The 12,863-nt window shown below is 41.9% G+C and overlaps 2 protein-coding genes across 2 annotated transcripts in view; both read left to right on the top strand.

Annotated features, from left to right (window-relative positions):
• The first annotated feature begins 4,302 nt into the window (after positions 1-4,302).
• LOC118424078 (transcription factor 15-like) lies at positions 4,303-8,904 on the top strand. Its single transcript, XM_035832558.1, has 4 exons — positions 4,303-5,018; positions 5,379-5,561; positions 6,121-6,315; positions 8,136-8,904. The coding sequence occupies exons 1-3, from the start codon at positions 4,734-4,736 to the stop codon at positions 6,280-6,282; spliced, it is 630 nt and encodes a 209-aa protein (XP_035688451.1). The 5' UTR covers positions 4,303-4,733; the 3' UTR covers positions 6,283-6,315; positions 8,136-8,904.
• A 2,689-nt stretch (positions 8,905-11,593) lies between these two features.
• The window catches only part of LOC118424069 (pyridoxine-5'-phosphate oxidase-like), a 15,174-nt gene continuing 13,904 nt past the window's right edge, over positions 11,594-12,863 (top strand). Inside the window, exon 1 of the mRNA XM_035832543.1 lies at positions 11,594-11,699. Within this exon, the coding sequence (XP_035688436.1) occupies positions 11,609-11,699 (91 nt within the window). The 5' untranslated portion in view covers positions 11,594-11,608. The remainder of the gene's footprint in view (positions 11,700-12,863) is intronic.

Below are 12,863 nucleotides of genomic sequence, written 5' to 3'. Positions count from 1 at the left end.
CCGGTAGCGAAACTCACTCCTAAGCCGGCTTCACTCCTCTGCCAGCTTTTGATACTATCTTATGCTACGTTAGGATCTGCTTGGAGATTAGGTGTCTGTGTGTTTACGTTAGCTACTAAAGAAAACCTTTTTTTCGACAACGTCTCACCCCCGTTTTATGTCATTTCGTAGCTAGTTTTGTGTCTTTTCGACTTTTGATCAATTTTATTCCATGTGCGTTTTGCCGAAAGAACAAATTGTATCACATACCAAAAAGACTCAAGCTGTAACCATCTACGCTTTCTTAGGCAGGAACAAATTTTCTTGATATGGGAAAGCGTTTAAAGACATAAACAATGCATCTTGGGCTGGTTGGTAAATGACCAACATGGGAAAGTGTTATCTTCGTACGGGAGTTGATGAAAGCTCCTTGGTGTACTTTATTGTATTATTTACTTCAACTCGTAAAACGAAATGACGAGCACAATGGACACTCGTTTGACAGGGGGAAAGTGTGACACATTGGGGCAGGTGTGTTTGGGGGGGGGGGGGGGGGGGCTAGCTCTAAATGTTATGAAGTAGATTTCTAGCGAGGTCAACGCCCATAAAGCCAGTTCTTTCAAATGCAGAGTAACCAATCAACGCCAGACCGGTGGCACGCGAGGGCCAGGGACGAATGTTTCACACCTATTGTCCATCGATTTATACTAGCTGTTGAATACCGTCAATACATTACAAAGGACATTACAAACCTTTAGTTTGCAGCATGTATTTTTATGAGCTGGTCCCTTTGAATGCTGGTTATATAGAATAGAAGGACGGACTGAATAATCAGCAAACAACACGACTTGGGTGCATAACGCATATATTTTGACAACTTACTACAGCCGTTGTACACCGGGTCATCAGAGACGTCTCTTTACCTTGTTACAAGGTACAAGTTGTAAGTTGTAGAACTACGTACTGTTTTTATTTTTGTGAATGCAAGGAAATAGCACTGAAACATAGGGTGACACGTACTAAAAGTCACAACTTTTTGGGGTGACAACATTTTTGGGGAGTGACAAGAAGCGAAACATTTCAGTTACAAAAGTACGACCGTATAGTGATAAAAAGTAAAATATTCAACAAAGAAAACTTTTTAAAAAAGTTTTTAAAAATTGCGCCACGTCAGGTTCGAACTCTGGTCCAAAAGTTACAAATCCAATCACTGGTCAACTACGCCACGAAGCCTTGAGGTTCAAGTTCACGAAAAAATAGAACTAAAGTGACAAAGCGCGTAATAAAAGAGACGGAAATAAACTGTAAGGCCGTCATTTCAAAAAGTTTAATGGCACGAAAACTCGCTACAGTCCTGACACCTTTAGATCACCAAAGTAAACTTTTTAAACTGATATAATATTAGAGTTGTTTGTGAGCAAGTAAAGCTCCCGCACGGTGCAAAATGACGAACAATAATGCCTGCTTGATTTGAGTTCACGGCATTTGCATGATAAGCAAGGGTGCGAAAAGCTCGCAGTTATCGCCCAATGTCAGTGACCTGCCAGCAGCTATTTGATTGGTCCTCGCTAGAAACTACTGAATGTCAAATAGTCTACACGGGGGGGGGCTGGGGGGGGGGCTAGAAATCGACTTGGGACGCCTTTTTCCTTTGCTGGGGGTACGTCTGTTTACATGTCACACCAGACGAAAACAGAAACAGCAAGTGGTTTACAAACCCGGAGGGCAGCGCCATATGGTGCAGGGAAAGTGCCAAATTCTCGGGTAGTTGCTAAGTTGCAGAACCTTTTCCTTGTTACAGTTTATTACTACGTGTATACTTTCCCAAGAAGAAGGGTGTGAACGCGGAAACGAGGACGTGATAATGAATAATAATAATTTCCTTCGAACAACAGACGTGCAAATGTCTACAAGTATACAATAATAGCGGTTGATGACAAGTAAACTCTTTTGGATTACTTAATTCAAGGAGGTTAAAATCAAGATTTAACCTCCTTGCTTAATTGCAGCATTTGAAATGTTCATGTGAACATAGGAACTGTGTACATGATTATACTTATTGGCTCAAGGAGGTTAAAAAAGTGTTTTTAACCTCCTTGATTGGCTTGGCTGTTCAGCACGCACAGCCAGTGTTGTCCAACTAGCCTGTGGCTATTACAAAGTGCTATCCCCGAGTACTGAGTACTTATACTAGTAACTTCAAAACGCCATGTCGGGTCTTGGAAGTATCGAAGGGAATATCAATGCCACTACCATAGCTGGAGAATCTTCTGCAAAAGATTACAATTTAATTACATCAACCAGCACATTCTTTGACACAGCGTAGTCGCTTCTTGAAACTGCCAAGCTTTGGCTGGCGGGCAAAAGAAAACCTGACAACTGCGTTGTGTATTGGCGTCTGTGTTGCAAGGGAAAACGTCGGTCTTTTACTTTTATCTTCCTCCCCATTTTTGCAAAATAATACACATTTTCTTTCAAAAGTAGTGCATAATTTACAAGCCTCTAAGGTGCGCCTTGCGATTGTTGGAGCGGCAGAAACCAAAAGGCGCGAGTCTCCTTGACAATGAAACTGAAGCCTTGAAGTGTCCGGCGTGTTTTTTACGACCTGCTAATCTCCTATTGACATGGGCGCGTAAACAAACACGTCCTGAAGCCGGTGTGACACCGGCCGTTCCCGCGCCTAGGGTGGCGCACTTCGCGCCTTGTCGCCAGGTCGGATGAGTGGTTTCGCGCCTTGTTGTGAGACGGAGAGGTCGTTAGCACCTACTTGTGGGAAAATGGCGGCTTCTTTGAGAGGCTTGCAGGTGCGCAGATTGGCATATGGGTCAGATTTGGGACATATGCTAATGATCATGTAGGGACTAACAACTACCAGTATAGATTCTCCACAAAGCTAATACAAAAGTTAAAGTTCCTTTTAAAGATTACACCTTTAAAGAAGATGGACAATCTAACTCACTCTATCTAAAGGGACGTTGTGTATCACTATGTAGTGTGGATGGATTATCTCAGCAGACATGCTAGAAGGCTTCTTGTAAAGTCCAAGCAGATATTGGGGAAGTGAAACGTTTTCCTGGCTGCAATTTTCAGAGAAAACGGAACGCTTGTGCGTCCCATGTATGGGTGACTACATACAAGCAAGAAGGAGTTTTGAAATACCTGTACACAAGTGCGTCGTTTTTCAAAGCAAGCAAAGTGAAGAAATATTGTTCAATTCTAGTGTTGTATCAAGATGGAAGCTCCTTGGTTGTACTTATATTTTATGCTACTGTCGGTAATTTTTATTCATGATTAGGGCTGCAATGACACGATTTCTACTCTTCCAAACTTTAAACGTTAGAAAAGCTATGAATTCCTTTGAGATCGTGTACAAAGTTTTACCACTGTAAGTGAGTGTAAGTCCAATTCGATGCCCACAAAACTCTGTAAAATGGTTTAGGAGGCATCCTTTGATGGCATTCAAGATTAATACGAATACATGTAATGAATTGTGTATTGGTATCCGTGACAGTAAATAAAAAAACGAACAACTACGAATCAGCTGCCACAAACTCCGTGTTGAATCAGGGAGGCACAACCGCACACCTCTGGAGCAAAGAGTCTGTCAGTTCTGTAACCTGAACAAGATCGAAGATGAATCTCACTTTCTATTAGATTGTAGTTTATATAGTAACGATAGAAGTATTCTTTTTAGCCATATTATAGGAAAGTTCCCTCGCTTTGAATATATGTCTAGTGTTGAAAAATTCATTTTTCTTATGAGCTTTGATCAAACGACATTATACAAACACATCTCAAGCTACATATTTAACATAACTAAGAAACGAGAAGAAGCCGAACAAATGTATTAGAATAGTTTTAGAATTTATGTTTTAGATTAGTCTTAGAAACCATGATGTTTACTGCATTACTACCCTTTGTATCTATATGCCTGTACTTAGCCCGATAGGGCATGAATGTGCAATAAAGGCTATTACATTCAAAAATAAAAAAACGACTATTTTTCCCACCTCTCATCCTTTTCGTAAGTCTATTTTCATCAACCCTTCTCATTTTTATTGTGCAATACTGCTGCAAATGACCTCACAGTAAACCACGTAGTGTTACCAGCTGGAGTTCAGCGGTTTTCTGTATGTGAGAATTTTCCCACTACCCGGGCCACAGGTGTCCCGGGCCCCCACCCGCCTCTCCGCACCATTGACTCTCAAGAACACCGCCCAATTATTCTCCCTGCCCGTGACAAGCCTCATGCATTATTCCAGGGCCCAGCGTGAATATGAATAGTGCGCTGTGTGGTGTACTCTGCCGAGCATTATAAATAGCGGGGTACGACTCAGTCACTAGCAGTCACCGACTAGCAACGCTGGAGTGAACTTCGTACAACCAGGTTCTACGCATCGACAAGCCCGTCAAGATCGTTCCCTCATCTGTAGCCGTATTGTTTTGTTCTGTAGAAACGGGAGGCGTCGTTGTTACATCCAGACATTTTTTCGTGAGTTACGACTGTCGCTCAACTTAATTCTACCCGTCCCTAGCCCACGGTCAACCGTCACTCCAACAAGTGGTAGAAATTCCTCCGCAGAACTTTGCCTGAAATTTTTCTGATTTCAAGGTGCTCGCTGAACTTGTCGGTCCAACCTTCCTCAGACTGGTGAGGATAAGTGAGAGAGATCGTCCGTCTGAGAGGAAAAGTTAGCTGTGACGCAGTTTGAAAATCGTTACCGTTAGTTTCGTCTAGTCAGTCCGCCGCCATCATGCCAGACTTCGAGAGCATGTCGCTTGTCCAGATGCAGGAAGAACTGTCCCAGATAACTCACGGTTTCGCCGAAGACATCGCGCCCAGCTCCCCCGAGCTGACGACCGAGAGCGACGCCAGTCGGAGCGAGCAGGACAAGCCGAGGAAGCCCAAGAGAAGGAGACGGATGCTGACGGGAGTGAGCAAGCAGCGTCGGGCCGCCAACGCGCGGGAAAGGCGCCGCATCCAGGGGGTCAACATGGCGTTCGTAGAGCTGCGACAGAACCTGCCTGTCTTGTCCAAGGTACGATTTTCTCTCGTTATTTCCTTAGTTAGATATATCATACAATGTGATGCTGTACTGTCTGTATTGAGATTGAAAAATCGAAGAAACAAAAGGAATGCGCTCTTCTTGGCAACTTTTGCGTTTCTCCATGAGCTGGTGTTTGTTTCTGTCTGCCAGAAAGAAACATGCGAATTTAGAAATTTCCAGAATCCTGTTTTATCAAATTTGTGAGCTGTTCAACACTGAATATTGTCTCGTCTATCAGAGAGTTCGGGGCATAAATAAGTTTTTGTGCATGTTCGTTGTAACAGTACTCATGATCCCATATTTCAGTAGACTTCTTCGTCAACATAATTTCGTTTTTTTTACTTTCTACAGGTTGAGGTATCAAAGATAGAAATCCTGCGCCTGGCGTCCAAGTGGATCGCGCACCTGACCACCGTGCTGCTGCAGGATGACGAGCGGCGGGGGTGGGACTCCTGCTCCGAGGACGGGTCCGGCAGCAGCGATGGTGACGGCGAGGCGGCCAGCCTGCAGCCCAAGTCTACACTCAAACCAGAGGTGGGGACTTGTTTTCAGTTCTATACATTTTTTTGTGTAATTTATGCATCTTAGAAAAGGCATTTTCAGGGTTGCCCACCGTACAAAATGTGTAAGGTGGAGTGGAGTAAAAGTTCTTGAACCACGCAGGAATTCCAATTCTTAGTCCAGTTTCTACTTTATCCTCTCTTCAAGTTTAACTCAGCATGTGGTCTACTTGTATGTGGATTGGCCAGAGCCCCGTTGTTATACACAATTTACACTTATGGCCCATGTGGAAACGGTATGAAGTTTTTCAGCCGTAACAAACAAAAGATGTGTACGCTATCAGAAGTGCATCATAGAGCTTTCACGTACTTGCTGGTAGACTGAGTAACCTATCCTTAAGACAAATTCACATATAACAGTCTTAGCTCCAGTCTGACATATAACAGTCTTAGCTCCAGTCTGGCTCACCACACAGAATGCATAGTACAAGTCAGACATCGCCTCTCATGATATTTTCAAAGACGCCTACGCGCTCACGAGCGGGTGCAAAAACAAGACTCAGTTCTGACCAACTCATTCTCGTTTGTTCCAGATCCGAGAAAACCTGGATGACATCTACACCATCCGTGATGACGACACCGACAACTTCGTCATCTGCAGAACGGGCGAAGAGGACGAGCTGGAGCATGCGCAGGGCCTGTCCATGACGTCATCCTTCTCGCCTGCCCTCCCCCTTTCCACAGTCACATGCTGACGTCATTCAATGTCACGACTACCACAAAGTTCGGTGAGTCGCTATTTTGTCTCCTTTCAACTAGTTTGTTTTTGCCGGGTCTTCAAACACCCCCCCCCCCTACTACACAGAGACTTGTATACAAAGCACATTTGTGTCACCATCTTTCAGTTTCAACCTTCTGTTTTGTTCAAGTGGTGCGGTAGTGCGGTAGTGCTGATTATTTTTCCAACCGTGAATTTTCATCGTTAAAATTTTCACGAATACTGATCTGAATCCCTTTCATATTGAAAGAAAAGGCCAACATTCCATTGACGTGAGTTTAGTCTAACCGCAGTTCTATCGGTTCTATTGAAGAGCAGGAAATTGAGGAAATGATTCATAGACCAGCAGAAGTCTATTATTTGAGAAATCTTTCGCATCAGCAACGAAATCGTGCAAATTCCCGTTTTCTCTACTCCCTGTCAGAGCCGAATATGTAACACATGTTCTGAATGGCATTTGGCAAGGAGTACGCCAGTACCTAATTAAGCTTTAGCAAGCATTGGGAAAACAAAATGTATGTTATCGAAAACATTCATCGAAGTCATCTAAACCCTCCGTTTTTAGAAAGTCTTGGGTAAAGTAGACTAAGCTCTATACTTAAGAACTTTATTTCTATGCCGTGTAAATTTTCGATATTTGCGACAAGTTTCTTTTGTAAAACCAGTTTAAATTGACTCGGTTTCGTTCGTTATGAGTGTAAGAAATGAAAGAAGAACACACTGCCATAAAAGTCAGTAGCCAGGGCGATTATAACCGGGTCATTATCATGCCAATAGGGGGTCGTTAATGATGGTTGTTATTGCCCTGGTGACTAGTAATTATTTATTATCACCGTTTGCCACAGAAAGCGTTTATGGTTATTGCCTGTGTTGCTGTGGAGAAAGAGTCCACTGGAACGAAAACTTTGCGACGTTCTTTTTCCCTGTTTTCTAGTCTTTAGAAATAGAAACCGTCACAACTTCAAACTTGTAAGCATGGCAAAATTATTTTTGATCTGTGTGTTTCCAATCAAATATGAACGATTATTCATGAGAGAGACCTTTGCCTAGTGAGCTACAATTTGTCAGGAATAAAGATATTCAACATCTTAGTTACATCAATTGTTGACTTGAAACCAAATATCCAAGTTTTTTTAGATTGAAGTATAAAGCAAACTTTTAACTGAAGTCGTGTAGGATAGGGCGGAGGGAATATAACAGAACACAGTTTAATCGTATAGCATGTTTTTGTCGAGGTAGTAATTTTCCAGTATCGACTTGAAAACACCCCATGGCGCGAACAACAATGTCGGGAAAACAGCTCAAAGCTGCCGCCCTCTAACGATGTGCCCTCCCTTTCCTCTACAACCGGCGGCTTTTATCCGTTGTGTCACGATTAAACAGTCCAACACAAGCTAGCGGGAGACAGAAGAAAGGCCTCTGTGATTAATGGTATTAAAATCCAAATGGTTGTTGTAGTAGAGTCCCCGGTGAATTGCCGTGTTTGAATAGGTGCAGAAATGCGGATCGCCCATTCTTGTGTTGTTTCTCTCGGTATGCCTCATTAATGCAAATGGTCATTTGGATCAAGAACAAAACCTTTACCGTACTGAATGTGGCAACATTTCGCATTGGCATAGATGGAGAAACGCACATATCTTCTCCTCCTCTTCCTTTTCGTTATTTGATGCAACCTGATTCTATACTACTTCGTTTCATTTTCGTCTTTGACAAAGCACATTTTCACACCACTTCCGCTTTTCTTCCTATCACGTATTCTTAGAATAAACAGAACTCATATGTATTTTTGTGAACGGTTTTTGATAATAGATGTTTTGTCTATCTTTTCAGGAGTGCCAAAATGAAGACTCTACAGTTCCCATGATTCCACACGACTCCCAAGGATGGCCGACGGAGACACCCTACAGAAATGGCGGGAAAGATCACCCGGGCGGAAAAAAATCGTCTGCAAATCAAACGTCACTGTCAGGGAATCTCTCTGTCACCTTTCAAACACAAGGTTTTCTCTCTGAGCAATTTTGTATTCAAACAAGTAGTTCGGAACATATATAATAGAAAGGCAAAACACAAATGTTGTTTCTCAATAGCTGATCATTCCGAATGTGTATATATTGTTATCATCAAAAGACATAGCAAATGTAAAGATAGTGAAATAGTGTTTGAATATATATGAATATATAGACCAGATGTACCCATCAGTTCTCTACAAGGTCATGTTATATAGTAAATGTGTCAAGGATATGCTTTAGACTAGGATGAACACTTGTGACTAGAAGACCTTACAAGGTACTCTATTGTAAGATAGTCTTGTTTGATGTTATGAATATCGTTGTTTGTAAATAAGAAATAAGATATATTTCTATAGCCCAATTTGCGAGCCAATCTTGATACGACAAAATTGCGCTAAGGACAATGTTATGTTTACCAAAATAGGAAGTTTTGACGACGTTTGAATCAACTGATGTATTCTTTTCGGCCACTTGGAAGAAATCTCCAACATCTTCATTGTTTGAATCTATCTGTTAATCGACGTTTGAAGATAATGCAACACCTGCAAGTTATGTTAAGTCAATAAATGTTTTTATTTGGTCCTTAAGAATACTGCGTGTGTATTGATTTGCATTGATATGGCGTTACGATACGTAAGATATAGAATTGTGGGCTTGGACTAAGAAATATTGCCGGAAATTGAGACTAGATCGCGTGAAGATTTTATACGTTATTTCCGTACACTCTTACCAACAACCATGCACTCGCTTAGTCCTCAGATCGTTCTCAAGTTGAAATGACCCTATGCCAAGTCGAATTTCTAATGAGAAAAAGGCAGATATGTATCAGTAATCAAACTAATCTAAATTCACAGTCCCACGATAAAAGTTTATCCACTCAAGTGTTTTCACATAATCTCCAAGCAGATCCTACGGTGCCATAAGATAGTATCAAAGCTGGCCAGGGAGTATAGCCGGCTAAGGGAGTCAAACGGGCACCTACGGGAAGTTTGATACTATACATAACGCACCGTGGATCTGGTTGGAGATTATTTTCACAAACAGTACCCACACGGTTTCTGCATGACGTAAGTCTTTGAAGAAAAACACCAAAGACTAGAGTGCACAAGAATACTAGTAAGTAGAGTCAGGCTTGTTTGTTTCCCGCGGTGCGACCGGCATTTATGATAACACGTGTTGTCGGCCTGATGTACACGCATGGCCGCTGAGTCCTCTGTACCTGCCTGCGCTTTGTTCCCAATTTTCTGGCACCGTGGCCCCTTAGAAGTCTGAAAGAGCAGGGAATGAGTAAACACTGGCGTCCCACAAATAAGCTGAGAGGAAAATCGTTTTGTACAAGAATTTTGTAACTGTTATCGTCACCACCAAAGTCCTATTTGTCGGATTTGTGAGAATGGTAATGAGCTTATCTTTTAAATACCACTTGTTATGATGTGACGTAAGTTTTAAAAGGGATCCTGCAATTCAAGGCCGTAATCTGATTCTAAACATTACACATTTGCACTGCTTTGAATGTTATAGAAAAGAAAACTTGAAATTATACGCTTCAAGGTCGGAGTGAATCCTCCTCAGAGTACTTTATCTTTGGGTTGGAACAAGTAGAGGAACTTATAATTTTTTTTAAATCATCAATTTGGGATAAGATTATTTCTCTGCTGAAAACACGTAATTGAAATTCGGGTGAGAAAACAACGTCTCTTGCAAATTTAAGTTTTAGTCATTACGAGTTTCTGGACGTAGACATGTGGCAGATGGACAATCAGCACCAAGGACGTGTAGAACAAAGGAGCTTTGTCTTATAAAAACTCCTCGAGTGCTGGTTGTGTCTCATATGAACGCCGTTATATGTTTCTGTTTGTTCGGACAGTACGTCCTCCAATATTTCCCACATAACGGTCGATCCCCGGGGACACATTCAGCAATTACACCGATCTGTCCCCAGCCTATTCAGCTGGGAGAAAAGTGGGCTCATTATTGGTTAATTGGTCCATTCAGGGCGCCAAGAACCCGCAGTTTTTACATGAATACAAGGCTGTCCTGAAGTAGCCCTGGGGTTGGGTGAACTCATCAACTCACTTTGGGAACGACGGGACACCGTGGGAACGACTTTGAGCATTACGTCATCTAGCGCCCATCAAAGGCAACGTGTTATGGGTAAAATTAAAATGAAATCGAAAATTAATCAAACGCATGTGTATGCCTACCTCGCATGCCTACCTCGATGAATTTAAAGGGAATGAATAAATGCTTTGAATATGGTGATAAATGATTTTGCGAGACTCAAAATTAGAGCCGTTCTTTCGCATTGTTGGAGTCAAAACGTATGAAATTGAAAGTCACTCCAAGATAAAAGCTCCTTGGTCACTCTTGATAAATTATTTAAAGCCTTTTTGTTTGTACCAAGGAGGTTAAATAGATACCTCCTTGGTTCTAACTATCTTTTAAAACAGAATTCTTATAATGTACCGTAACAGTTTTCCATAGAAATAGACATGGTCTACAAATTAGAACTTTGATAATAACTTTCTCCCAAAGAGTCAACATGCATGGTAAAACTTTGGTTTCCGTACAATTCGAAGTTGGCCAACTGGCTTGGTTTCTTATGTTTACGATGAAGGCATGTCTCTTTCAATGTGTAACGTTATATATCACTAGAACTATTAGACTTGTTGATTAACAATATCACTGTTATTTCACGCACTTCATTGTGCGTGCTTAGAAGTGTTTGAGGGATACCACCCCTTCAATTGTTACAAGTACCGTTAGATCTCTTCAATGTCCAAGAACTTGACACAAAGTTACATCAGTCCAAGGAGGTTAAAATTCTTGAATTTTAACCTCCTTGATCAGTCACACAAAGTCACAATGTTTTCATCTTTTTACCGCATTCTGTTAAAAACAAGGGCATCATGCAGGTTGCCATCAGCACTCTTGACAAGTCTTGTTAGCCTGGGTACCATCCTCCGTAGTGACCGCTGGATCATTCTTTTCAATTGCTCTCCCTGGTTAGTAAGAGACATGATTGAGCATCATTGGGCCAGAAGTTACGACATGGTGCCCAGACTACAACACGCTCTCTCCCTAAACCTTACAAACCCCAGAGTTTGTCCGGAGAGCACCGCTATTCAGTCGGTGGCATCTTTCCTTGTGTTAGCATGCAGCGCTGCATTCGTATGTAAACGATTCAATTAAAGCGAGAAGACCGAATGTACATGACAATAGCGGGCCCAGTGCCGCTGCACCTGGGAACAATGGGCTCTGTGTGGGAACGGGTCAGGATGGAGAGAGACACGCATGGCGGAATTCATCAACGCAAAAATATGGTATTTCGTCATTCAGGGGACAGTACGATGTAGAAGGGCAGGGGACGAGATCATTCGGGATGGTACGTGAGAGAAGTTCAAGGGGTGGATATATGTATGTTGTGACGGTCATGTGTAGCCATCCACGAAAGACATTCCAACTTATCCATCCACGAAATACATGTCGACCAGCATAGCAAACCAAGTACGATCCCAACTTTGATGTGGATTCATTTAGCTTTCCCCCCGAAAATTAAGTAAAAAGTTAAAAGAAAGGTACTATAGCATACATTTGGCAGTAATCCTGTTTTGTCGAAAGCTAGTGCTGAAGTCGGCTCAAGACGTGTTCAAAAGCTACATTTCAATACTAGTATTTCCTCCACTGGAAAATACCTGGCACATTTCCAGTCATCAGATTTTCATTATATCCCAGTTTAATTTCTAAAATAGATAACGTTATCAGGAATGTTTTATCCTTGTAGATATTAATGACAACGACAATGACAATGACAATGTCTCTTTCCTCTTCTTGAAACAATTGCATAAGAATTCACAAAGTTTTGTACTACATACAAGGAGCTGTTGATAAAAGCTCATTGCTACATGTAATTGTAGTACATGTACAATGATACAGTCCAGTACGGTGATAAAGTACAAGGGGCCGGTAAAACTATATAAAGAGCAGATAATATAAACTATGCCCTTCAGTATGCTACAGCTACAGGCACCCATACAGTGCACATCAGTGGTGGCCTGGCTGAGACAGTTTACCAAGTAAAAGTTACTCTTCAAATCATGTTTGAAATCTAGAGACAAAAGAGAAATTAAAGTAAGAATACACATAAAGAAGTTAGCTTGAAGAACACTTAGCCCAGAATATGAAGTAATGAAAAACACAGGTGTGACAGCGATCTCGCCCCCCTGTGATCTCGCCCCCCCGGGGGGCGAAATTACTAGCGTTTTCGCCCCCCTTTGGCGTTTTCGCCCCCCCCCCCCCAAAAAAAGCAGCTGGTTACTACATATTACAGGTGCGCTACCTGGCACTATACTGCACCTGGGGAGTAATGTATATGGTGTGTTACCTGGTACCTATATGGCACCTTATTACCGTACCGTAAGATGTCATACCTCGAAAGTCGATACTATATTGTTCGGTGCAAATATAACATTGAAATGAAAAAGACAATTTTTGCAGCTGAGGTGGCATAAAAACAGTGCTACTGCGAACGTATAATCAACACCGTCTA

Source organism: Branchiostoma floridae, chromosome 10 (genome assembly GCF_000003815.2).
Source record: "Branchiostoma floridae strain S238N-H82 chromosome 10, Bfl_VNyyK, whole genome shotgun sequence".
Taxonomy (NCBI): domain Eukaryota; kingdom Metazoa; phylum Chordata; class Leptocardii; order Amphioxiformes; family Branchiostomatidae; genus Branchiostoma; species Branchiostoma floridae.
The sequence above is the reverse complement of the archived record's forward strand: the minus strand, read 5'-3'. Positions and strand labels throughout refer to the sequence as shown.